The sequence below is a fragment of the Molothrus aeneus genome, chromosome 8 (genome assembly GCF_037042795.1).
Source record: "Molothrus aeneus isolate 106 chromosome 8, BPBGC_Maene_1.0, whole genome shotgun sequence".
Taxonomy (NCBI): domain Eukaryota; kingdom Metazoa; phylum Chordata; class Aves; order Passeriformes; family Icteridae; genus Molothrus; species Molothrus aeneus.
The window spans coordinates 11,528,315-11,554,437 of NC_089653.1; the positions used below are offsets into that span (position 1 = coordinate 11,528,315).

The 26,123-nt window shown below is 36.9% G+C and overlaps 1 protein-coding gene across 29 annotated transcripts in view; it reads right to left on the reverse strand.

Moving 5' to 3' along the window:
- Positions 1–26,123, reverse strand: part of KCNMA1 (potassium calcium-activated channel subfamily M alpha 1) — a 415,621-nt gene that overhangs the window by 138,262 nt on the left and 251,236 nt on the right. For all 29 annotated transcript variants that reach the window (XM_066554104.1, XM_066554103.1, XM_066554096.1 and 26 more), the window contains exons 6-10: positions 21,707–21,782; positions 16,953–17,028; positions 14,029–14,199; positions 12,307–12,398; positions 1,602–1,712 (exon numbers count right to left, since the gene is read on the reverse strand). In XM_066554104.1, coding sequence (XP_066410201.1) covers positions 1,602–1,712; positions 12,307–12,398; positions 14,029–14,199; positions 16,953–17,028; positions 21,707–21,782 — 526 coding nt within the window. The remainder of the gene's footprint in view (positions 1–1,601; positions 1,713–12,306; positions 12,399–14,028; positions 14,200–16,952; positions 17,029–21,706; positions 21,783–26,123) is intronic.

A 26,123-nucleotide genomic window follows, 5' to 3' on the forward strand; every position in this document is an offset into this window, starting at 1 on the left:
GTGCTCCTGGCCCACCTGGTGCTACTCTCCACGTTCACTGCGTGTACATTTCCAAGGGATGTGAATCCAGAAATATGGGTGCAAGCATTTGAAAACATCCTCTCCCAGCATTCTACCCAGAAATTATATAGTACCACAATCATCCTCTGCATGTCCCTACCATTCTCACAACAGCTGACAGTGTAGAATAGAACAACTCAATGCAAGATCTCTAAAAATCAGAAAAAGAAACCAGACAGCGACCCTGAGGCCTCTATGAGCTACAATTAAAACAAACATAATGATGCCATGACTTTCTGTCTCATTTTATTTTGCCAGAAACAAAAGAAAAATTAAATTGATTACAGTCAATTACATAACGTGGCACCAACCTTGTAAATATTTTCCTAGTGCCACTCATTAAAACAGAAGGAATTTAATAGCTACAGGCACAAACAAGCAGCAAGGTGCTAAACTCATTTCATGTGAATGTGCAGTTTCCTGATTCCTATCACCACACATTTTCACTGTGGAAAACTTGATCCTTGATTTCCTCTCACAGTCACTTGTTGTTACATGGAGAGGAAATAAAATAAAATAAGGTAGTTACTTGAGGATGTCATCTCTAGTTCAAATTGAAAGGACTAGATGAAAAATTGTGGACGTACTGCTGATGCTTAGTTTTCAGCTTTCACTCACAAATTATATCCTTAACTTTTTAATCATTTTCTTTGACAACAAGTGCAGAATGCATTGTTGAATGCAAAAAAAAAGAACATTTATAAGTTGAAACTCTTCTAAACAGACGCCATTACAGAACAGAAAAGATACTGTCTCCTATCATGTGGCTTTTTCAAGCAGTTCCTCCCAGGCATGGCTATTTGGCAGTGTAATAGTTATTAAATTATTATTAACTTACACATCATGTAGAGCATGAAAGAAACATCAACCTCATTAAGACACCTTTCCAAATTCCACATAAGAAAGAGGCAAGATACTATGTGTGTGTTGCTATGTGTATATTAATGGAATAAAGAGCAGTACTGATTATCACCACAACAAGAATTTAGTTTCTATTGTCAATACGTGTGTAGAGTATCTGTTATATTAAAACTGAATCTGCACCTACATTTTTCATTCTATAAATACTCTGGACTTTAAAATAAGCACTTTCCTATAGAGATCCAGGGTGAAAAGGTGTTTTCAGATATCATAACTTTGTACAACATACAGTGTTTTTCATTAGTTTTACTGATATAACTATCAGTATTTTGGCAGTTTCCCTAGGAATATTTACCACTAAAACAATCTTGGATGTATTTATTTCCATTTCAATATTTTTTATTTCATAACCTGATCCCCACTTCAACTATGCATTTAGCTATGTAGCTCACAGACAACACAATGGGTCTGAAGTCTGTCTGCTTGAAACAAATATGCTTAGTACAGGGTTAAGGAAAATGCATGAAAAAAAACCCTTTTCCCAAGACATATTTTTAATAAACATAAATGCAAATATTAATCTTATGGTTATTTGGTACTTTAAATATTCTCTGTCTTCCCAGCTTAACCTAATAAGTTTTAGTAAGAGATGATAAGAGCAATGTTGAAAGATTACTCACTTATGCAGAAAGACGATTTCTACATTGACATCATCCCTATCCTTGTGCAGGAAGTCCTTCAGGAAGTTCGACACACTTTCAAGTGTTATGTGACCACAGACAACTATGTGCCTGTTACAGAAAAATCAGAGTTAATCTTGCAAAGAAGCTAAAACAAGCAAGCAAGCACAGATGGAAATGATAACTTATTGAGAAAAAAGAGCATTAGTCTCTTCTTGATGTTTCTCTAGATCCTATTCCACGATGTCAGAGAAGAAAAATACAAATTACAAAAGGTTTTTTTGCAACTGCAAATACATCCATGTACACACTATCACCTGTAAAGCCATTTGCCCAGGTTGTATAACACATTTAACAATAAGTAGGATCAGTTATATATATGTTTATGCACTGTATTAACCAGTCCCTTTCAAAGTCATATTTCCTCATTTTACACATCTTACTCAATATTTTTAACTCCTCTAATGCAATTTACTCTTTAAATTTTTGGGTTACAACAGTAAATCACCCTAAAATGATTCAATATTTGTCTATAGTTGAAGCAAACTTTTATGCCAAGGAAGGTAGTGCAAAGCTTTCCAATTACAGGCCATAAGTGGCAAGAAATCTTTATCCTACCCTAAATCCTAGAAGGAGAGTACTTTACAACAAAAAGTCATTGCTTACTATTATCACTTTTTTGGCAGAGCAGAGTGTGTTAAACATTTATTTTGAAATATGATAACTCCTTTTACATGAGTACTTAGACATCACCAGGACTCAAAGGCAATTTTAGAAATAGCAACGATCTAAAATTTCAATTGTTTCACTTGATTTAACAGGCAAGAAATAGAAGTTTACAAGAGACTCTGGCCACACTAGTTTGTATTTAACATAGGACTTGATACATGAATGCTTATTGCTAAACTTGCTATTCATAGTTTCTGCTTTGCCTTTTTTTTTTTTTAACCTAAGTTTTAGGTGCAATAAATGTCCTTGGACTGCAAATGCAAAAACCACAAAAACAGAAGTTAAAGCTTTTCCATTTTATGAGATGGTAAGCACAGTATCAGAAAACAAGACATAAAATATATCAGGTTAGCCTTTCTCCTTTGGCCAAGGGATGCTCTGGAGGTTCCTCTGGAAGCTTTGCAGCTTGGCAGGGTTTGCAGTATGCTGGGTACAGGGGAGAACCATACCTACACTGCCCCCACCAGGACTCTGCCCCTGCTTCCCTGATGGTCACTTGCCTGAGCTGCCAGAGGTGTACAGGTATGACTTAGTGTATTGTTACACATAAAGCAGCAATGGAAAACCTCAGGAAGCTTCAGATTCTGAAGAGATATTTAAAACCTTAGTAGTTTACTTGATGTGAACTCTGAACAGACTGTTTGGTACACTACATTACACTAACATACAGGCAAGTTCTTTCTGTCTGGTGGTATTCCAGACTTCTCCTGGCTATAAATCCATATAGCATCAAAAACTCACCAACTCCCAGGGAAATTATAAATAGCAGCTAAAAATAATAATTTGTATTCCTTATACTGTCTGTGCATGTTTTCCAAGATGACTGATTTTAAACTATGGGTATTATTTTCTTCAAATGTCTCCAACTATTACTAATTAAGAAATTGAACTTTCCATCTGGATAGCTTATAGCTTTTGATAGCAGAAATAATTCCTGATTGTAGGGGAGGTTCTTTGTAGAGATCCAGTGCTTTTAGCTTTAGCTGGGTCTCTTACTGAATGCTCTCCTGATACACTGCATTCCTATGGAGAAAATTTATTACTTCCCTGGCTGATTTCACTTAATACGGGTTCTTTTCCGTCATTAGAGTCCACATTTTAAAAGTATGGCTGTGCGACTCAAAATATTGTATAGCAGAAGAAATTATCAATCAGAGTATCAAAAGATTACAAGGTAATTCATGCCCTCAGATACCTCCAGAGGGTATTTGCTACAAAAAGTTCCTGCTACAAGCAGATGCATTTGGTACAATCCTGTTATGACGCTCACTGAGTAGGGACTCACAGCAATCTGCTCCAGGGAAAGGAAAACATTTGGCTGCCAAAAACTCTTGCATTTGGGTATCAAGAGTAATTGTTTTTGGAGTGTTAAAAGACATCTGCACTGTGGTTTCCTTTTATACTCTGATTTGGAGGTGGACACAATCTATTCTTCTCTTCTTTGCTATTCTTATAGAGAGTGGGGCAGTGTCCTGAACAGTGACTGCAACAAAACCTCCCGGATTTCAAAGAATATTTTCTGATAAGATACTTGCATTAATTTTTGGTTGAAAACTCCCATCAAAAAAATCCTCCTTTAACGTAAGTCATATTTTTGCTTAGAAGTAAAAGAAATTGAAAACAGATTTCCTACTTGCCCATAGAGAATTATTAGGTATATTATTTAAGAAAACTTGAAGAGTTTATGTTGGAACTTATAATGTTCCAATCTGTCCTGTATATGATTTGAAGATTTATAACTTCCTCTGTTTGTTTTAGTAACCATTGTATTCACTTTTTAATTTTTTTAAACACATTTTTTTCATGCATTGAGAAAGTAAAGCCAACATAGTGGATGTCTTTTGTTTCCTGCAAAAGAGTTGGTTAGTAGAAAGACACAGAATTAAGTTCATTTGGTCAAGAGAAATATCTAACTTCTGCATTAAGCTTTTCTTTCTGAAAAACCTCAGAACTAGTAAATTATTATTATTATTTCTTTTTTTTTACTCTTTATAAACAAAATTTATAAATTCCCTTGCCATACTGAAAAACATGATTTAAGAATTTAGACATTTTTATTAATGATAGGTATTTAGGAGGACTAAGATTTTTGTTAAGCAGTAGTTGTCATTGGTACACATATCAGATATGAAACTGGTTTAATATACCAGTGGGAATCCATACTGTATGATTGTGAGGCTGCAAAATAAAACTTTTACAAAGAATCAAAAGCTTATCAGGAGCCATATTCTATCAACAAAGATAGGCTAATCCATCCTCTCCCATATATATTTAGCATTCTCAAAACGAATTTGACAAATATGAAAATATTTCAAATATGAAGAACTGGCACAGATGTACACAGTTGATTTGATCTGTGATTCTACATAATTGGAATTCTCTATAGTAACTAATTTTTCCCACCCTAGTATTGACATAATGATCCACTTACTAAAAGCCCTCCAGCTTCTTATAAAGTAAACAAAAATGGAGACAGAAGATGCAAAGCTACTACGGAGACAAACTGTTTCATAAGGAACACAATGAAATGAGCAAAAGTTAAAACATCTAGATTTTTGGCATGAGATAATTGAGAACATACACTTAAACCATGTAAATAGCACTGTAAATGAAAACAGATCCGCTCTGAATGGGATTCTTTAAAAAGGATCTTTGCATGGTTCTTCCTTCACAGGACACAATACAAAAGGCAAATCTTTTGCCTGTTTATTTTGCAAGAAACATCCATTTTACTGGAATAAGTAAAAAGAACCTGAAAAGACTCACTCCAACTAGTCTGTTTTAATAAATCAACAGTAATAAATACAAAATTCTGTTCAGTATTCAGTTGAATACTTGGTGTTCACTTGTCAAGTAACTAAAGGAAATGGGATGCATATTGCTCTAGATGCCTCTATAAAATTATGATATTGATATCAAATACATATGCTTTGATCTTTTCATGGTATTTCTGCTTAGCATTCTGCTCATTCCTTTGTTTACTGACCATCTAAACTCTTTATATACCAACAGCAGGCTGCAGCTTGTTAAGTCCAACAGGTTTTGCTCAAAGAAATGATGGATGTCAGTCATGTTTTCTTACTAAAAAAAAAAAGTCAAAAAATGTCAATAGAGATTGTATATGTGGTCTGCTTGTTTATCTATCAGTGATATGCATTCTGAAACGTACCAGTTTACAGTACATTTCTAGATGGTTGTGCTTTTCATGATTTACCAAAGATTACTCAGGATTCTGATAATTCAGCCCAAAACTTCGTGTGTGTTTTTGTGTCTTTCTCTTATTTTAGCATAAACCGTCCTCTCAGATTAACTCTGTTAGAGTAGTAAGTGCTCTGCAGCCACAATCTGAAGTGTTTCCCTTTGTTTTTCACAGAAGACTTGAGCCCAAACATGATGGTCCTCTAGTGATCTCTTACGAAGCCAATGAGTACAGTAGAAAAATAATTAAACTGTAAGCTAATTTCTCAATTTGATTCTCCCATCAGGCTCTATAAATCTCCTAGTTAAAAGGAGACAAGAATATATTAAAGGATATAGAATATATCTATATATTCTATATATTCTATATCTATATATATAGAATATTTATAGATATAGAATATATTAAAGGATATAGCAAACTGACTGTCAAGCAAGTTGAACATTTTTTTCTCCTGCAACTGTTTGTCCAAAAGTGGATTTTTATTATTCTCTTTATTCCTGAAGGATTAAAAATCAAAAAAGCATTGTAGTTACTGGGAAGTGTTGCAGAAACTAAAATATGTCATTATTAAGACGTACAAGCATAAGGCCATACTGTCAGAGGAGATGTAATTGAAGTAGGGGAATACATATCTCAGGTAGCTTTAATTTCTGTAAATTGGACCCGATAGCTTCAACTGTCAGCTATTTAGGAACTAGAGCGTATTTGTGCAGCTGCTGTGCTTAATTCTGACAGAAAATACCTGTTCTTTCCACCAGGTTCCATGCCTTTGGATTCTCCCTTAATGAATAAAGAAAAAGGGATCAGGTAATACCAGGAAGCTCTCAAAAAGCTCCATTCAGTAAGTGGAGCACAGTACAGATCACTGGAACCCTACTGGATCCTACATCAGATTAACACAAACAGGAAATTGTTAATGTCAGGCATTTGAAATTTCATCTGATGCAAATATTAAGTCACTTTGTGACCAATGCAAGTGTGCATTTCAGCTCCTTTAATCCAGGATAAATAGCACACTTCTTTGTTTAAACTCCACATTAGAGCTTTCATCCAAGTCTGTTTGCAATGGCATGCTATCCTACATGACTCACTCTGGCCTGCTTTATTTAAACTTTGCTCAGCTACAGCTAGATGAATTTATCTTGCATTTTTATGATCATGGCCTAAGGAATTTTGCAATGTTTCTCTATAAACTAATTTAAAAGTTAATATTCTTTCTCTGATGCACACCTCCAAAACAGTCATAATAAAATGAAAGTACAGTGATTTGTTTCTTCTAGGGTCTGGATTAGTAGGGACTTCCACTACAGCTTAAAATGAATATTCATCCTTTCATTCAGTATGAATGGCAATATTATTTAGAGTATTTCTGCTTTTATGAAAAATACCACAACATTTAGGCACAACACATGTCTATCACCAGAAGACAAAAGTGAGCAGTTTACTATAAACAGCAGAAAAAAACTACTGAATAGCAAGCACAGGGAGCCCATACTAGAAAGCTTACAGTTAAATGCAGGGGCAATCTACACCTCAGCATTAGCATCTCACTTGCAAACAGACCTTAACTGACTGTCCTAATCCCTCCAAATCCTGGATTTCATTTTTGTAACATTTTGTGGGGCAGATATCGCACATAGAAGCCATCCTGTTTTTACTTCTGAATTCAACTGAAAGTAGTTTCTATTAAATACATTGTTTTCTCCATTATTATTCGTTTTCAAATCATCTTACATGTTTTTTAAGTGCTCAATGAGTCAAAAAATAATTAAATCCTTTGTAAGCAATGCAGGAGTTAGGAAAGGATCTTCATATTTTTGAGCATTTCATCCATGAGCAGAGCCAGTGCATTTCTTTCCACAAAAATCATCCCAAAATGTCACGAGTAATTTTCTGCAACAGAACCTGAGTGAAAGCAAGAAGTCTCTAAAACTTGCTGAACAATTAATCACTTCTGCCATCTCACATTACACAGCCTGGAATGCCATGTACTGTACAGTATTTAGAATACGGTAGATCAGCAGATGTATTAAACAGAGTCAGTCTTTCTTGGGTAAAAATTTGAACAGCATCTACTGCTATTTGGTGCCAAATCCAAGGGGGTTTTTTCAAAGTTTAAGCAGAGAAAAGGAACTTTTAAAACTTCAACTGGAAATATAAAAGAAGCGATGTTATTGTAGGAATGGAACGTGGTATGAGACCTCAAATACACATTTTAAAGTCATAATGTTCTTATATGTCACTTCCCACATTTCCCTTCTTACTTTCAAAAGAATGGATATAGTTTAATATGCAGACAAAATTGAAAAAAAAGAAGTTTCTCCTATTTCTTCTATCTGTCAGTCTATTTAACACTCATCAGATTTTCTTTATCACTAAGTGAAATTTCATTTGAAAAAGTGGGATTGGAAGAATGGCTAGCAGATGGGAAATAGAGACACCCCTGGGATCATAATGTAATCCATGTCACATTCTCTTATTACATTCTCATCCCACTGAAAAAATAATATCTTACATATTGCATCAAATTATTTAATATAAGAATTTAATGTCACTTTCTTTGGAGCTATGCCTCTCATTACTGCAGCAAATGGACCTTTTCTTTGGTTAAGCCTAAACTTTTCTTTTTTCTAATTTGTAATGAAATTCAAATGTCTAATGAGTTCAATATGACCTGTCAACTTAAATTATCTGTTTGTCTTTCTGTTTACCATATCTATCTGTCTACAGTTTTTATTTTCCTCTGTGAAGTTCAGTTATTGAATCCCATGTTTCCTTCTGGAAGGAATTTCTAACAGATGATTATTCCTGTTGATATGTTGATGGTTTGGTAATTTATGGCTTGTAAATTTAAGAAATCTGTAGAAATCTCTGGGAAACAGAGGAGATCATGAGAGAAGAGAAACAGGAGGTTCTAATACCTTTTACAGTAAAAGACTGTGATTTCATTAAAATGCATTTTTAATCTTACATATTAACTACAATAATGCCTCTGGATAACTAATTTTAAATCTTTTAAATCTGTATTGAAGTCTAGCATAAACCTGTACAATGCTGACAAAGCAAGCAGTTTATATAAACATATCCAGAGCCCAGAATGGGTCAGGTTGGAAGGGACCACAATGGCTCCTCTGGCCCAACCTCCCTGCTCAGCCAGGTCAGTGCTCTCTCTGCCACACCTGCTCATGCAAAGCTGTGCTCTGCTTTCTGCCCTCATAAAGACTTTGCATCGGATTTGATAGCAGGATTGCATAAAAAAGACGAAATAATTTAGTCCATGGAATTAGAAGTCATTAATTCAATGTAAAGACTGAAAAAATCAGTAAGCTATCCAGGCTGAGTTCATCAGTTTACAAATGTTCTTTCCATATGCTTTCTAGAGCTTTGTGCATGCTGATTTACAATAAATTAATATCTTCAACTGGAAAATATTTCACAGAGTTAAAATCCAGTCTGATTGTATGCACACACAAATACAGAAATGGAACAAGAACAATCTTGATTGAAAAGTAAATTAGCAAATACAGAATAAATTTTGTATAGATATATTGGTATAGGCATTTTGGTATAAATGCAACAGTAAGTACTGCTGTTCATTTAATAGCTGAAGATGAAACTTCAATGAAAGACATTCCTGTTTCTCAGAAGTCTCCTTACAATAATATTATAAAGCAGAAATTATAACTCAATTTAAAATCTAAAAAAATCCCTGTGGACTTTCACAACTAAATGAACCTATTATCTAGTAAGTTTAACCAGTGATAACTGTCTACAAACTACTTGTATTTCCAAAGTTTCTATGTATGGGTCTCATCTAAAACAAAAATAAGGTTCTTTATTATGCAAAATGAATCCTGTATAGTTTACGATCCTCTGGGGACTTTATTGGCTGAAAAGCAAAATGAAATGTGAGCTCAAATTTGATGTGTTTGTTATTTCTCTTCTTTAGTTAGTGAAGTTTGTATCAATAATTTTTATGCCTATATACTAGCTCCTTTATAGTTACAATTCCATAGCAAGACTCTCCGTACTACTAAAGTCACTTAGTGTAAAACTCAAAACAACATACATAATCATACACTGGTTTTAATTTCTGACCTAAATGTTTAATAATCATGTTATTACACACACTAGGTTCAGGAGGCAACATGTTGTGCTGTTTCCTGGCATGGCTGCTAGCTGGGGTTAAACCACAACAATGTATAAACACATATATAGATGTAATAAAGCAGATTCCATGTATTTACCTATTGTGTACAGAGTTAAAAAATACACACATTTTCTGTTTCAAGGGCTGAAACTATATCTTTCACCAAAATTCAGCTGTTTTCATATTGGAAATGTATTTAATCTGGAAACTTTCTGACATTAGAAATAGAACAACTGTAGTTTCTCATTATTTTTGCTGCCAGAATCTATGCTTGGTTGCTCAACTAAAGACCTTATACTGCTAATTACTACCACATGCCCATATCCCAAGCAAAGGAAAACTTATTGGTTCTGACAATCCATTCTCTCAACACTGAATTCCAAATGAAAACTTCAATTTTGGCCAAACATAACATTTCATCAATCTTGTTCTACTGACTGCAAAAGGAACATCAAACAAGGGGTCCTAATGGCTTTTTACTGTGCAGTTCTCAAGCTTAGATTCTCTGATGAAAGACCCACATGAGCAAAGGAATCTTTAAACCACTTAGTAATTAATAATTGAACCAGAAAACAATGCATAAAGTAAATTCAACAGTTTTTATGCTGATGACAGAGATGAGTTTCAAGCAACAAATTATATGAGCAGTAGAGATCAGCAGAGAAAGCACTGACAGAGTGAGATAAAAACAGACAGTGCATACAAAGAAAGACCAAAAAAAAAGTGAAAAAATAAAATTAAGCACGCCCCAAAGCTAGCAGAAGCCTGTAATCTGAAGTTGAGCTTTTCAGGATGTGGGGTTCTGACTGAAGATTAGGTCCAAATTTAGAGACATCTGAGCAATGCTGGGTACTAGTGACAATGTAGAAGGGGAGGAACAAACCCTGTTTGCAAAACAGGTTTTTAACCATATTCCCCTCTGCTGTAACTCCTTTACAGCTTTAAAAACAGAGGGATTTGTTCTGAGTTTGAAAAAATTCTCTTTGAGGAAACAAGTATGAATATAAATATGAAACTCTTCTGGCCTCTGTGACAAATAAATATTTTGGGAAATTACCAATACTACTAATTCCCAGAAATAAATCAAGGCATTTAGTTTGTCTAGGTAAGTGATGAAAGTTTCCAACATCAGTGTTTACAGTTTACCTAAGACATTTGAGGGTATCTCAATAAATGCACATATTGAAGTTTACTATCTAATTGCTTGAGTATTATTGAACAAAAAATTGTATAGTTACATCTAATTTTAAAACTTTGATTAATTTAAACAGTGATAAAAAAGTGCTCTAGAATTAGCTCTGTGCGACATTTACAGTCTTTCTGTTACACAGAGAGGAGCAATAAATCCATAATCCACTTCAACAAAATGTTGCATGGGTGATGATTTGAAAGGAACAAAGCAAAAATTATCTTCTTAAAGTAAGAAGGACAATTCATTAGATAAATTTATTGCAGTACTTTATTTATGTCATATGAAAGGGACTCTCTATATGACTAGACTTTTAGGGCAAATATACTCTACCAGTGGATGTCACAATGGTATGTAATGAAATGAAGGATGGCAACACTAAAGGTGATATTGTGCTGTACCTCTCTACATTGCCAAGGACAGCTAGCTCAGTAAAGGCTTTATCCCAGCATGTCCAGGAGCTGGGAATGCCAGAAAGAGCTAGCTTTAACTTGGTCAAAAAACAAGCAGGCTTTCAATAGAAATGTAATGAGGTAATGTTTAAATAAATAAAATTTAACCTTTGCCACCAGTTAAAAATATTAGGTTTGGTTTTTTACCATACTGTTTTGATATTAAGGTTACTGCCTGCTCTTCTTCAGATATGCTTAATGTGATACAGGGAATTGCTTAAAATCCCTGGTCACAGATTCTAAACTCATGAGAGTTTGCAATATCCATGGAAGGTCAGAAAAAGCTGTATGAGATCTGAATCTGCTGGTTGAACATTGAGAAACAGGGCTCTTAGACTTCCTACATAGTCAGTCCAACTGAACAAACTGGTAAATATTATCTCCTATTTTGCATCCAGTAAAACAAGGTTTTCTGAAGAACTGAGTTGTCTGAAAATCATGCCAATTATCATTGCAACTTAGTTAAGAGACAAACCACATGATATTCTGATGCCCAAAATGGTGAAGTGACAATTCACCCTTGCTGCAGAAGTTAACTGCATGTGTAATAGCAGTACTTCTTACAAGCTGTGTCAGTGTACTCTGAGTGGAATCCAGGTTCTCTTGAAGAAGGGACAAAATGTTGTGACTTGTACCATAGCACAGCCCAGGTCTCTAATTACAGTGTGACAACTCTCCAGTGGTAACATCTGATGTCAAAGAACACAGCGTTGCAAGCTGTGAGTCAGCTGTTACCACCTTCAGGGGCTCTTTAGAGTCCCACAACCACACCTGGTCTTTTTGGACTTACTTTCTGCCTCGGGTTGAGTTAAAAGTTCCGCCGTATTTCTTCCGATTAAGGATGAGAGCAGCAATTTCTGGCACGTAGCGAGCAAACATTGCCTACATGCATGAAACAAAAACACAAAAAAAAAAAAAAAGAAAATGGCATGCAGAGAGTGTTCTACTGCAGCAGAGGCAGCAGAGCCTCTTGGGATACTTACTTTCTTCCACTAACCGCACTATAGGAACCACCATATTTCTTGCGGTTTCCTATTAACTCTATGATTTCAGGGACGTAGCTGGCAAACATGGCCTAAGAAGAAGATAGGAGACAGAAGAAAAGACTAAAAAGAGAGGCCAAAGAAAGGGGGATGATGAATATTTTCAGAAGATATATATTCTTAAGATCTGAAAATGCAAAAGAAGTAGATCTATGCAGTTGTTTAAAAATAAAATTAAAAAAAATGAAAAATTTCTTATCAAACAAAACAAGAGGGCTCAATGTAAAAGTTGGTCTTAGAGAAGGTACACACCTTATAAATAAAGAAAATGGTCAAAAGAGGAAAAATGGACATGTAAAACAAAACAAGAACAAAACTACTTCAAACTGGTATCTAACCACAAAAAACAGTTATGTCTATTTCTTCCTGAAGAGGGGAGGGGGGAAAAAACTATCCAAGCCCCACTGCAAAAAAACAAAGTCAAATATTATCATTACTGTAACATTTCCGTTTCAAATACAGACTCTTTCCCCCATTGTAAGAATTTTAAAAAGACAAAAACAAGATTAAATCAGGGGTTATTTCCCCATCAAGAAACAAAAAAAATCACCCCCCCAGCCCCCCTCAAAAAACTTTTCCAAAAGTTCTTGGGTTTAGAAGGATTGGAATAATATGTGATAGAAAAAAGGTTTTGAGGAGAAAATAAAAATCATTCTGCCATGTTTTGTCCAACAAACAGCTTCCTTGTGGCTGGATACTTTGAAGAGCTACTGCCATTTGACATGATCTTTGTCTTCACATGTCAATAAACAGAGATGAGAATGCATATATGTAATGCTCATACATATCTGTGTGTGTCCAATATATGGCATTCATAAGCTTGGTTATATACATAGCACCTCTGTGAGATGTATGTATATGTGAAACCAATGGATGAGGGTAAGGTAACAATATACATATGTGTGTATGGGCACAATATACATTACAAGTCACCCACATAGCATTTACCTTGTACAGGGTAAATACTAAAATAAACTTGGCTTGTTTAGAGAACATTGCAACAAGTGTAATAATATTACTAACACTGACAAATAATGGAAAAATTGGCAAGACAAACAGTAACTTGGGTGCTATTTACATACAGGACAAAGAACATGAGAAATTGGTGTTATAAAAGGATACGTGATAAATTGTGAGCTAAAATTGTACTACATGACATGAAAGGACGTTTGAAATTAAAGGGAGTGTGGTTTGCCATCATCTGGATCAGGCAAGCTGCTCTTTAAGGCAGTCCAAAGCCACAGTGTTTGTTGGAATTCTGGGAAGGAACACAGAAGGGTGGGTAGGACCTCTGAAACCGCAAAGTGCCTTTAAATATCAATAGCAACCTCCATTAATGCTCTACAGCCAGTCACCAAGAAGTAGAGGACTACAAATAACATTCTATGTTGAAATATTAAGGCACTTCATGTATTCACATGCATTAATCATTTAAATGGATTTGAAAAATTCTAATTTTGGACTAATTCTGGACTAATTTGACAAGCTCTGCCAAAATATTTATCTACAGGAAAAAATGCATATTAAACATATTTAAATGTTTTATAATTAATTTTAGTTTAATAATCCAGATATTGTTCCCTTAATTACAACACTGAGATATAGAGGATCAAGTTTTAAGGTAACTGGAGTACTAAGAAGAACATAAAGAAGAATTTTTACCAATCCCCCAAGGATGAAGAAGACCATGAAAAGGCGACCAAGGGTTGTTTTTGCATAAACATCTCCATAGCCAACGGTGGACATTGTAACCATCAGCAAATAAACACATTCCCAGTATGTTAGCGGTTGATTATTTTGGAAATTTTCCCATGGATCCCCTGAGTTCTCCACCTACAATGTACAAGAAAACATATAATGAATTATATTAATTATAACTGACTCTAATTAACCCCAAATTAACTCTACCCATATATGCATGTGCCTTTGTGTGTATATAGATATATACTTTGGCATATAATACAAACTCTGAATGCTTTCCTGTGATTTATTTTCATCAAATACAGAACCTGACCATGTGCCAAATAGAGCACTGCAGTTCTTGTGCCAGTATATACAGCCTTGCTACTCAGATCATTTATGGGAAGTATCTTTTCCAGGCACCACTACATAATGTAACTTACTCATGTAGTTTGGTAAGTTCATTTATAAAAATGTGTTCAGAATATTTTCAGAGTAAATCTTAGTTTTAATGCAATTATACTCCTCACAGTTTTTGTTTTTAAAAATTATGTTTCTATTGAAGGTATTACTGGCACCTTTAGTGGAATGCTATTGCTTTTTCAAAAAGCCAGCCACTGTAAAGACAAAACTATAAATTTGTCAGTGGGAAAGGAGTGTGCCATCTAAAATCTGCTCCATAGTAAAAAGTTGAAGTTTGAGTACTCCTTCAGTAGAACAGAAAAGCTTTTGCTGAAAAACAAAGGAAAAGAATTCCAAATCCTAGAAAACAGAATTCCCTTGGTGTTGACATAGTATTTAAGGGGTGTTGTGCTGTTTGGTAAAAACTAGGAAAAAAAAGGTATTGTTTCAGATTGAAACGCTACATTTGCCCAGAGTGTTAAAATACGTTTCTACGTGAATGAGAAATATACCATAAATTAAAACACTCAAAACCGCTGTGCACCTTTACAAGGGCGAACATTAGACGACTGATACCGCAAGAAAAGAAGGAGCTGGAATGCGATCCTGCCCAGCTGGACGCAGCTTTGCAGCGGAGCCGGTGGAAGCGCTCCGCACCGAGCCCGGCTCGCTCGGGCGTTCCCGGGCCGACACCGCCTCCTGCTGCTCGCCCGCGCCGCTGCCGCCCCCGGGGCACGGACGGACAGAGCCCCGGCTGCGCCTCCTCGGAGGGCAGGGCGACCGTCCATATCGCGGGGAGCTGGCATACCTCCTTATTGCGGGGAGCTGGCATGCCCCCTTATCGCGGAGAGCTGGCGTGCCTCGTTATTGCGGGTATCGCTGGCATGCCCCCTTATTGTGGGGAGCTGGCATGCCCCCTTATTGCGGGGAGCTGGCGTGCCTCCTTATTGCGGGGAGCTGGCATGCCCCCTTATCACGGGGAGCTGGCATGCCCCCTTATTGCGGGGAGCTGGCATGCCTCCTTATTGCGGGGAGCTGGCATGCCTCCTTATTGCGGGGAGCTGGCGTGCCTCCTTATTGCGGGGAGCTGGCATGCCCCCTTATCACGGGGAGCTGGCATGCCCCCTTATCACGGGGAGCTGGCATGCCCCCTTATTGCGGGGAGCGGGCATGCCTCCTTATTGCGGGGAGCTGGCATGCCTCCTTATTGCGGGGAGCTGGCGTGCCTCCTTATTGCAGGGAGCTGGCGTGCCTCCTTATTGCGGGTATCGCTGGCATGCCTCCTTATTGCGGGGAGCGGGCATGCCTCCTTATTGCGGGGAGCTGGCATGCCTCCTTATTGCGGGGAGCTGGCGTGCCTCCTTATTGCGGGGAGCTGGCATGCCTCCTTATTGCGGGGAGCTGGCATGCCTCCTTATTGCGGGGAGCTGGCATGCCTCCTTATTGTGGGGAGCTGGCATGCCCCCTTATCACGGGGAGCTGGCATGCCCCCTTATTGCGGGGAGCTGGCGTGCCTCCTTATTGCGGGGAGCTGGCGTGCCTCCTTATTGCGGGGAGCTGGCGTGCCTCCTTATTGCGGGTATCGCTGGTGTGCCTCCTTATTGCGGGTATCGCTGGCATGCCCCCTTATTGTGGGGAGCTGGCATGCCTCCTTATTGCGGGGAGCTGGCGTGCCTCCTTATTGCGGGGAGCTGGCGTGCCTCCTTATTGCGGGTATCGCTGGCGTGCCTCCTTATTGTGGGGAGCTGGTGTGCCCCCTTATTGCAGGGAGCTGGCATGCCTCCTTATTGCGGGTATCGCTGGCATGCCTCCTTATTGCGAGGAGCTGGCATGCCTCCTTATTGCGGGGAGCTGGCATGCCCCCTTATTGCGGGTATCGCTGGCGTGCCTCCTTATTGCGGGGAGCTGGCATGCCCCCTTATTGCGGGGAGCTGGTGTGCCCCCTTATTGCGGGTATCGCTGGCGTGCCCCCTTATTGCGGGGAGCTGGCATGCCTCCTTATTGCGGGTATCGCTGGTGTGCCCCCTTATTGCGGGTATCGCTGGCATGCCCCCTTATTGCGGGGAGCTGGCATGCCCCCTTATTGCGGGGAGCTGGCATGCCTCCTTATTGCGGGTATCGCTGGTGTGCCCCCTTATTGCGGGTATCGCTGGCATGCCCCCTTATTGCGGGGAGCTGGTGTGCCCCCTTATTGCGGGTATCGCTGGCGTGCCCCCTTATTGCGGGGAGCTGGCATGCCTCCTTATCGCGGGGAGCTGGCATGCCCCCTTATTGCGGGTATCGCTGGCATGCCCCCTTATTGTGGGGAGCTGGCATGCCTCCTTATTGCGGGGAGCTGGCATTATTGCGGGGAGCTCATAATTCCGGAGGGCTGGGATGCCCCCTTATTGCACTTTACCGACGGGGTACGGCACTACCGAGAGCAGCGCGCTGCCAGCAGTAAAGCAGCTCGGAGCCCGCGGTCCGGCAGAAAAAGTCAAGCGAGTGTTTGCAAATGCACTTACCAAATGTATGAACCCAGCTGCTGTCAGCCACGTGCTGATAAATATAGAGCACAGATTCACTAGCTTGATGGAATTACTGGAAATAAACAAAGCAAATAGGAGCTTAGACTAGAATTTGTCACATATTTTTATAGGTACCTGTATACAACTGCAAACTTTAGACTCAAGAACCTGATCATTATTTCCCAAAAGGAAGATTCCCTAAAAAACTTATTCAAAAGTTTATGTATAAAATGTGTTATTTTTCCTTTCGAGAGTTCATATTTTCATAATTTAGATAGCTTGAAAAGAAAGTCCCAATGTATGAGAGCAGAAAGGCAAACAGAAACCTTAGCTACATCAGTAGTCAAAAACAAACTAATAGAAATAAATAATGCTTTTTCACAGATAATCTGGTTGCCTCTCTGTTACACTCACATCTTCATTTTTCACTGCTATACACTCAGAATTATTCACACATAAATACATAAAAAATACATGAGAAAACGGATTCTGAGATTAAAGAACTAAGGTATTTCACAATTCCTGTGTAAAGTCCTAAGTGTTTTCATATTATTCTGCTTGTTCCTATGGAACTCTTTAGGGAAAATTCACATGAAACTAGAGTATTTCATACTTAACACTCACAGTTTGCTCTAAAAAAAGAAAAAGGTATAATTTAAACCCACCAAAAACATATGCAAATGCTTTTTAGTTGCACTGAGTACTATTTTCCCTATTCTAGCCAGAAGGGATTTTGAAACAAGGACCTCACTCAGTTTCGCAGGAAAACACCATACTCTAATATCTTCTGGAGGAAATACAAATAAAACCTGCTCTTTTACAAAAATCACTGTCCTAAGAAGGATATTCAACAGAAACACGAGGAACTGTTGTCCATGTATGACTGTGTTTAAACAATCTTAGCTATTCTTGCTTTTGCAAATATTTATAAGAAAGTAACACCTCAGAAAAGACCCCACAATTATCCTTAAAGCATTACATTAAAAACTATAAAAATTGAAAAAATAAATTACTATCAGTGTTAGCAGTGGTAATTTTGTGGTAGAATTAATGTTTCTGTTTATAACCACTTTAAGGACAATAAAAATGCATCCTTTTCTGAACAAAATAACCTGTAAAATTAACCAGTACAGGTCCTTAAAAGATATTTTAGAAGTTAGAGTTAGTGGACATATGGGAGTACAAGAAATAGAATATGACTGGGTAATATGACAGACGAAATGAATACTGTATTCAAAAATAAAATAGAATATCAGCAGTCTTGTCATTAGAGTTCACCAACATCAACATACTCCCTATTTCTCTCTTTCTTCAACTATGGTTGATTAAACTCCCAATTTTCTTAGTGGTAACATTCATTTATAGCACAGGACCCTAACCAATGAGTTCCTAGATTAAACAAAATCATAGGAGTGATGCTGATGCAAAGCTCCATTATCAATGGCTGAATATCATCCTTCACCTGAGCTTAGAACACAAGATGTTCCTGATAAAAAATTATGTGTCTGTTGGTCTCTTCATATCACTGTAACACCCATTAATAGTAACTATTTACATGACTTGTTTGGTACATTTTATTTTTGAAGATTTATTAAACACTGTCTCTTGTCTGTCCTCTATGAAATACTCCCCGTGTTTCTGCCAGAGTCTAAATATAGATGAAGGATTAGTCATAAACATTTTCTCCCTCTTTAAGCTCTTTCCAACATCTGTGCAAAATCCCTTACTGTGAGCCCTGCTTAAGCCCCTGCAGATTTTTTGAAAAATTTTAGAAAACAATACAGTTTTCAACTGAAAACTGTAGAATTCAATTTCATAAAACAAGGGAACAAAAAATCTTGAGTGAAATACATTTAATTTCAAATTAGGGAAACAAACGGGTCCTTGGCAGAGTACAGCCTTTTAAAGTGCCAGTGTAAAATTTTGCTTTGTCTTACAGGAGCTTTTCAAATATACTTAGCTTTTTTTTCAGATATTCTAATAATCACCTAACACTTTACTATTCTCCTTACTGTCTCTGGTTTTGCACTGTGCACCTTCTTTCACTGGATCCAGTTTTTGGAATGGCCCTTCTGCTCACTGTGTAAATAATACACATCCCTTTAATCCTCATATCTCAGTCAATAATTCCAGGAGTAATTTTCATTTAGAGGTTACAGTAAATTTTTTTCTTATTGGAGAAAAGAGAAAAGAAGGAGAAAATTTCCCTGCAACTGCAATAAATATTAAAACCACAGTATTGCCCAGTATACCCTAACAGTTCTCTCATCTTCTCATTTGTTATTTGTTATTAGTGCCAAATGCACTGAAATGCCTAGGTCAAATTGGTTCCATACATTTTTCATATAAATACATATCACCTGAAACAGATAATTCTTCTCTTTTGCTGAATTTTTAAATATTAAAAACTGCTTTTTCTCCCTACTTTAATTTCAGAGCTAGTAATGATATACTGAATTTTCTATCCCAATTCAACAATTCAAGTTCTGTTATTGACTCTTGGTCTTTATGTTTAAAAAAATCCTAAAATGTCAAAAAATTTCAGTAAAACCTTAGAAGTGGACTGCAAAAAATGCTAAAATATCTTAATTCTAGAAGATTTTTTGCCATCCCTGAGCAAAATAATGTTGCAGTAGCAGGCAAAAAGCATACAACACTGCGTAAGCCTTTAAAGTAATAATAAAGTCTAAGGCCACAGTATGCAATTGAAATCACTGACTGCATTTAGGGAAGTAAATTTTATTTAAATAATACTAGATTTGTTGAAACTAGTAGTTTAACTGCTCTAACTTGTATAAATTTTTTAAAGATTCTCCATTAATCACAAGGGCTCAGCACGCTTTATTTTTTTAGGAAGCAAATTAATTCAGAACCAGAAGCTCTCAATTACATAGTATTCTGGTAGTGTCACAGAAAATGTGTGTGCAGCACGTGAACTGCAGCTCTGATGGTACTCAGAACACACTGAAAATATGAAATTTCTCACTGAAGGTAGCAGTAATGAATGAATTTTCTAGCTTGTTGCTTTCTAAAAGCTAAACTCATACAAGACATTAAAAGAAACCCCAAACACTTACACAATCAAATTTAGGTCAGTTGTAACTAGAAACTCTTATAAAACAAATTGTAATCTGTTAATTTGTTTTAATTTGACACATCCATAAAAAAAAAATGTTTTGTGAACATTGCTGACATTCCAAATTATTCAGGTCATTTCAGGTTATTAAGTAAGACAACAAAGAGAACAGACATGATTTTCTGTTGCATTACCAGGAACAGGGAGAGACATAAAAAACTGTTTTGAGGCAGTGACAGTTTTTCAGTTAAATAAATGATGTTAGTGATGAACTGCTAAGGATGAATTAACTGACTAAACTGAAACACTCATATAAGAAAGTTTTGCTTTACAGGCTTTCACTAATCAACATTTGAGGTTTATAGATATTTTGGCAGTTGTATAAATAATAACAGAGATTATGATATCTAATATAAGAGTAAATTCTGCCCCAGAGAAAGGCTATTTCAATGAACAGGTCAATCTTAAATAAAGCAGGTCTAAGTACCTTGAAAGTGATTAATGCACATATTTATGGATCTGGAATTTCACAAATCCCCCAATACTGGAGGGGCTATTAGCTTTTATCCAACATCTTCGAGTTTATGGGGCTTCTCTAATGACTGCCATTTCTTATGACAGAGTTGTTCTCCATGTTAAATCTTATTCTCCATTCCCATACTGAGAATTTTGAGCTATGGGACTTCACCTTACATTCCTTGATGTCTTTGTTTGACCAGAAATGTCTTCCTTCCAGTAACTAAAGACAGATAGTGTGAGAATTTTACAGCACAGAGAATAGTTTCAAGGTTAAGGGTTGAAGAAACAGCTGTTTACTGTAAATCTGTACAAATTTCAGTACCTATTTTCCTATTGCTACAAATTATCACAGCAAGGAATGGATTTACCTGCATATAAAGCCCTCACAGATCTATAGCAACTGGTGCAGAGAGGGGAAGTTTTCAAAATGGAATTGATTTTACAGTAATTATTGGAAGCTGTGGTCAATACTTCCCCTGCAGCATTTTAGAGAATGATGAAAAACAATATGTCTTCAACTGCAAGGCATGGGAAGGTTTCTCCTTATTTCCTTCAAAATGATCTTTTGTCCAAAACTGTGCTTTTCCTGCACAACACTGATTTATTAATAGGCCAAAGAAGCAGTAAGCCAGAAGGTTAATTGGAATATTTTAATTATTACATGGAAGAAATACTAAGGATAATGAACACAATATAAAGATACCTCAGTGTAAATTTAATGATTTTGATGTGAAAAAAGATGCTTAGTTCAAAAAAACTGGAAGAGCCACAATGAGAATGTCTCAAAATACTTTTTAACTGTATACTTTTGAATGAATTTTGATTTCAGTTTTTTCAAGACAGCAGAACATAACTGCTTATATGAAAAGAAGCAATGTTTAATCAATACATAGAGATGTAAATCACTGAGCTTTTAATTTATCAACACATAACCTTGCTCGGTTTCAAACATAACAGTGGATCAATTAAAATGATGACATAGCAAAAGATGCTGTCACTGACAAATCATTCATCAGCAGAAAAAGGCTTAAAGAACAGATAACAAGTGTAGGGGTTTTTCCAGAAAAGAAAAGCATATGTTACTAGGGCCCCAAATCAAACCCATTTACATTCTGTCACCAATGCAACTAAATCAGCATCCAAGAAAAAGTCTTACCTTGTTTTAAGTATATTCAGAAACTGCAAGATTTCTGAAAACTGTATCAGTCTAAGGGCTCTTAAAAATCTTAAACCTGCAGTAAAAGAAAACAAAGTTATAGTAAAGAATAATTCAAGTTGTAACAGCATATCACAATGACAGTGATCAATTAAATCAACATAGGTAACATACAAAATGCCAGATACCTTTGAAATGCTCTTCCATATTTAATTGTTCAAGGATCCTTAACAGGTATTTTTCAAATTTTTTTTAAGTTTATTTCCCTAATAACAGGTTTATCCTACCAGAAAGTGTTAATTTTTGTAGGAAGTAATGGAAGGAGACACACAGGCTGAAAGCTAAGGGGGAAAAACCTCACTGAGGTCTCTGCTGGCAGCTGCAGTGCACATGTCCTTCTCTTTCAGGCTGTCAAAGACACAGGCAGGTCTGAAACATCTCAGTCCTCCAAGCTCCCACGTTGCTTCATGAAAAATAACAGATCATGGGCAAGAGATCTGATAACCTGGATAAAGTAGACTGTATATGCCTGATTAAATTTGGTAAATCTTAATGACGTAAAATCTTTTATAGTAATAATGCTCCCTATCTCCACTCTCGTTTCAAAAACCTCATGCAGGAAAACAGAGAAATCACAATTTTTCTCTTAAAAATGGCAAATTTACCACAATTCTTTCCATCAGTCTATAACTACAGGAATACATTATACACCACTATTTTTAAAATAGCATTTTCACAAATAAATAGCATTTTTATGTTGAAATCAGATTGCGTGCATAGCAATTCCCAGACAACTAAAAAAATCAGTAAGACAAAGAGTGTGTGTGCAAGAGAAACTAATTGAGAAGATTAAGGGCTTAAATTATTAAAATAGTCTTATGCTGATAGTAAATGATTTGGCTGCAGATCTTTGGCATATGAATGAAAGTACACTCTGTACTGTACATATGCACAGCTTATAAAATTAAAGTAAAGCATGAAGGATAATTTTTATTAGAGAGTACAGCCAGGAGTTACATAAAAGTTGTGTAATGTGATATTGCAACTGTTACAGGAAGGTCCAGAGCAGTTTCTTCTCATAGATTCTCATTATTGACATCTATTTTACCCAACTCCAGTGCAGGAAACCACTTTTTATTCTAGAAACTTAAGGAAATACTGATCCTGGCAAACATATAAACCTGGTCAGAAGTTTCATCATCTTACTGGAATAAGAGGTTCCCCTGAAGCACAAGGGTGCATGTGGCAAGATGTGTTTAAATCAAGAAGTTTTTCCTGCAGTATTATTGGAAAGTTGTTAAATAAAGTATTTGCTCTTATATTTTGCCCTGTTAAGACTCCTAAGTAGTGTTAAAGTACACTCCTGTCTGTTATATGGATATAAAGTTTCTTTTTAATTACTGACTGTGGGTAACTCTGAAAATTAATCACAACTTGCTAAATGGATTCAGGGACCTAAATGAAAAGCAATTAAATGAAGCTTAATAATGCCAAATGTCAGATACATTTGCAATTAGAGAATGATAACTTTGGATCACATTGTTGAAACTGTGAGAGACACATCCCTCTGCTCCACTTCCAGGAGTTCCCACAGTTGTTACTCCAATCCAAAGGGATGTGGTGAGACAGGGAAGGGGAGGATCCTTACTAGCTATCATAAACCCTCCAGCTCTTTTTCACCCAGCTGCTTTCCTCACTCCGCTCCCTATAAACTTTTATGAAAAATGGCTGGAGTAAAAACATCCTGCACTGCATCTGAAGCTAATGGTAAGATCAAGTTAACCATTGCTATGTTTCAGAAAGAAACCTGAGAAACATCTAAGTTAGCAATAAAATCTCTATCTCCAAATCCTTATAAGGTTTAAGTTATATTTTAATAGTCAAGTCATCAAATGATAGATGAAAAATACTATGTGTTTGTTGTGTTCAATGTGTTTTTTGTGGAAAAAGAAAATTATTATAAGTGAAGTCCTGCATTTGCTGCAGCCCACACAATTATTAAACATTTCCTTCAGAGAATAGAATTAGGAAAAAGAAAAACAAATCACTAGAATGTTTGTTTGGACATTTTAACTACAAAATAGGGCTGGCTTTCAATTATAAAAGCCAAAGCAATTATTACATGGCAAATTAATTCTTTCCAGTATCCTGAAATTTCCTAGGCACGAACAGACCTCCTATTATATTCCTATACGTATTTCATTTTATGTGATTTTCACAGAATCATACAATAGTTTGGATAGGGACAAATTTTCAAGGTCATCTTGCCCAAGCAACCCTGCAATGAGCACCTAGATCAGGTTTCTCAGAGCCCTGTCTGGTTTGACCTTGAATGTTTCCAAGGCTGGGGCATCTACCACCTCTCTGGGCAACCTGTTCCAGTGTTTCACCATGGTCATTGTAAAAAAATTCATTATTTGTATTCTAAACAGCCCTCTGTTATATTGAAACCATTACCCTTTCCTCTGTTGCAGCAGGTTCTGTTAAAGTCTGCTCCCTTCAGGCACTGAAAGGCCACAATAAGCTCTTCCCAAATCCCTCTTTCCTCCAGGCTGAACAACTCCAACTCTCAGCCTTTCCTCACGGAGAGGTCTTGCATCCCCTTTTTTGTGCTGAGGGCCCCAGAGCTGGACACAGAGTTGCAGGTGGGGATCACAAGAATGGAGAACAGGGTAGAATTTCCCCCTTGCCCTGCTGCCCATGCTGCTTTGGATGCAGCCCAGCACACAATTGGCTTTCTGGGCTGCAAATTCCCATTGCTGGCTCATGTCCAGCTCCTCATCTCCAAGTACCCCCAGCCCTCTGCAGGGGCTGCTTTCAACCCTTTCCTCACCCAGCCTGTGTTGGCTGGGGATGGCCCCAAGCCAGGTGCAGGGCCCTCTACTTGGCCTTGTTGAGCCTGAGGAAGTTCCCACAGACCAACTTCTCAAACTTGTCCAGGTCCTGGACGGCATCCCGTCCCCTCAGGCACCCCAACTGCACCACTCAGCTTGGTGTTTTCTGCACACGTGCTGAGGGGGCACTCAAACCCACTGTCTCACAACTGAGAGCATGTTACCTCTTTCAGGTCTACCCCCTTACCAAGAATAGAAACAGTTGGTATTTGTTTATGCATCAAAAATAGAAAGCAAAATTCACTCATAGGAGCACTAACGAAAAGGTCCCCCTTCGCAAAGCTGTTTCAGCTACATATACAAATGTATACAGCTCTCTTTCCTTAGCAAAATTTGGGAATGTGTTTTATACAAGTGGAGAAGAAGAATTTCTTTTCTTATGAAATACCTACAAAACTGTTTTACATTTAAATGATTTCACAAGAGTTGAGATATGGTAAGTTTCTTATGAATTACAGTGAAGTCCATTCTAATTTTGCACATTTCATAACCCTGTCTGCTAAAGTTAATTGTAAACTGCTAAACAGAATGCTCAGGAAGTGCTTGCTACTTTGTCTTCATCAGGTAACTTAACTTTTTCTTGGCAAAGAGTTTTACATTTGAATTTTCTTATGGGATCTAATTAGAATAGGATATAACCTGCTATACTACAAATTATACCAAAAAAAAGTACCAAAATATTTAATTTACCTTGAAAATCTCTCTAATAAGAGAAAAAATACACAGGTAAAATAAAAGAAGGACCTCTTGAGTTTCTCAGTCTTCTGCTTCTAAATGGATGACTAAAATATGCTTAGGATTTGGAGTTCATTTCAGCCACAATATCCAGAACAAAGCTAAGATATTCATAGATATCAAGACCAGAAAAAACTTTTATCATTATAAACAATGTGAACAGACTCCTTAAACAATATGAAACTAAGTGTTTCCATCAATAGTTTTTGCCTCTAGTACAATAATCTGAGTTGTAGGTATGATGATTGAAATAAACCTTCAACTCTTCCACAGGATTCTTTTCTTACTGCAAAAATATTTGTTCAGCTACTGTGTTGCCTGTGCAGCAAACATACCATTTTCAAAATGCACTGAAAATACACTCAAAAATACAGTGAAAATACACTCAAAATACACTGAAATAAAATATGTGTGTAATGTTATTTAATGGTGTTCAACTTAAAATCTGTAAAAAATGGTCACTAGGAGAGGCTGCATATTGCCAAAAACCTCTGAAATCAGTTTTAAAGAAATCAATTATCTGTTCAATAGGAAGAATATGCCATGCTGAACTACCAGGCTACATCTAGAATATAGCAGGAGTACTTTTTTGCTGACTCTTTACTAAGGACCCACCAAAATTGATGGATTCTTTAGAACAGAATAGTGATCCTGGACCAAGAGACTATGTGCCAGTAGCAACACAATTACAGTCGAAAATTATTTTATCTATAAACTTTACAGCAAAGTAAAGTTTATAGATAGAGCAAAGTAAACAGTATTATTTAGAGCTTTATTTGACTTAAAAG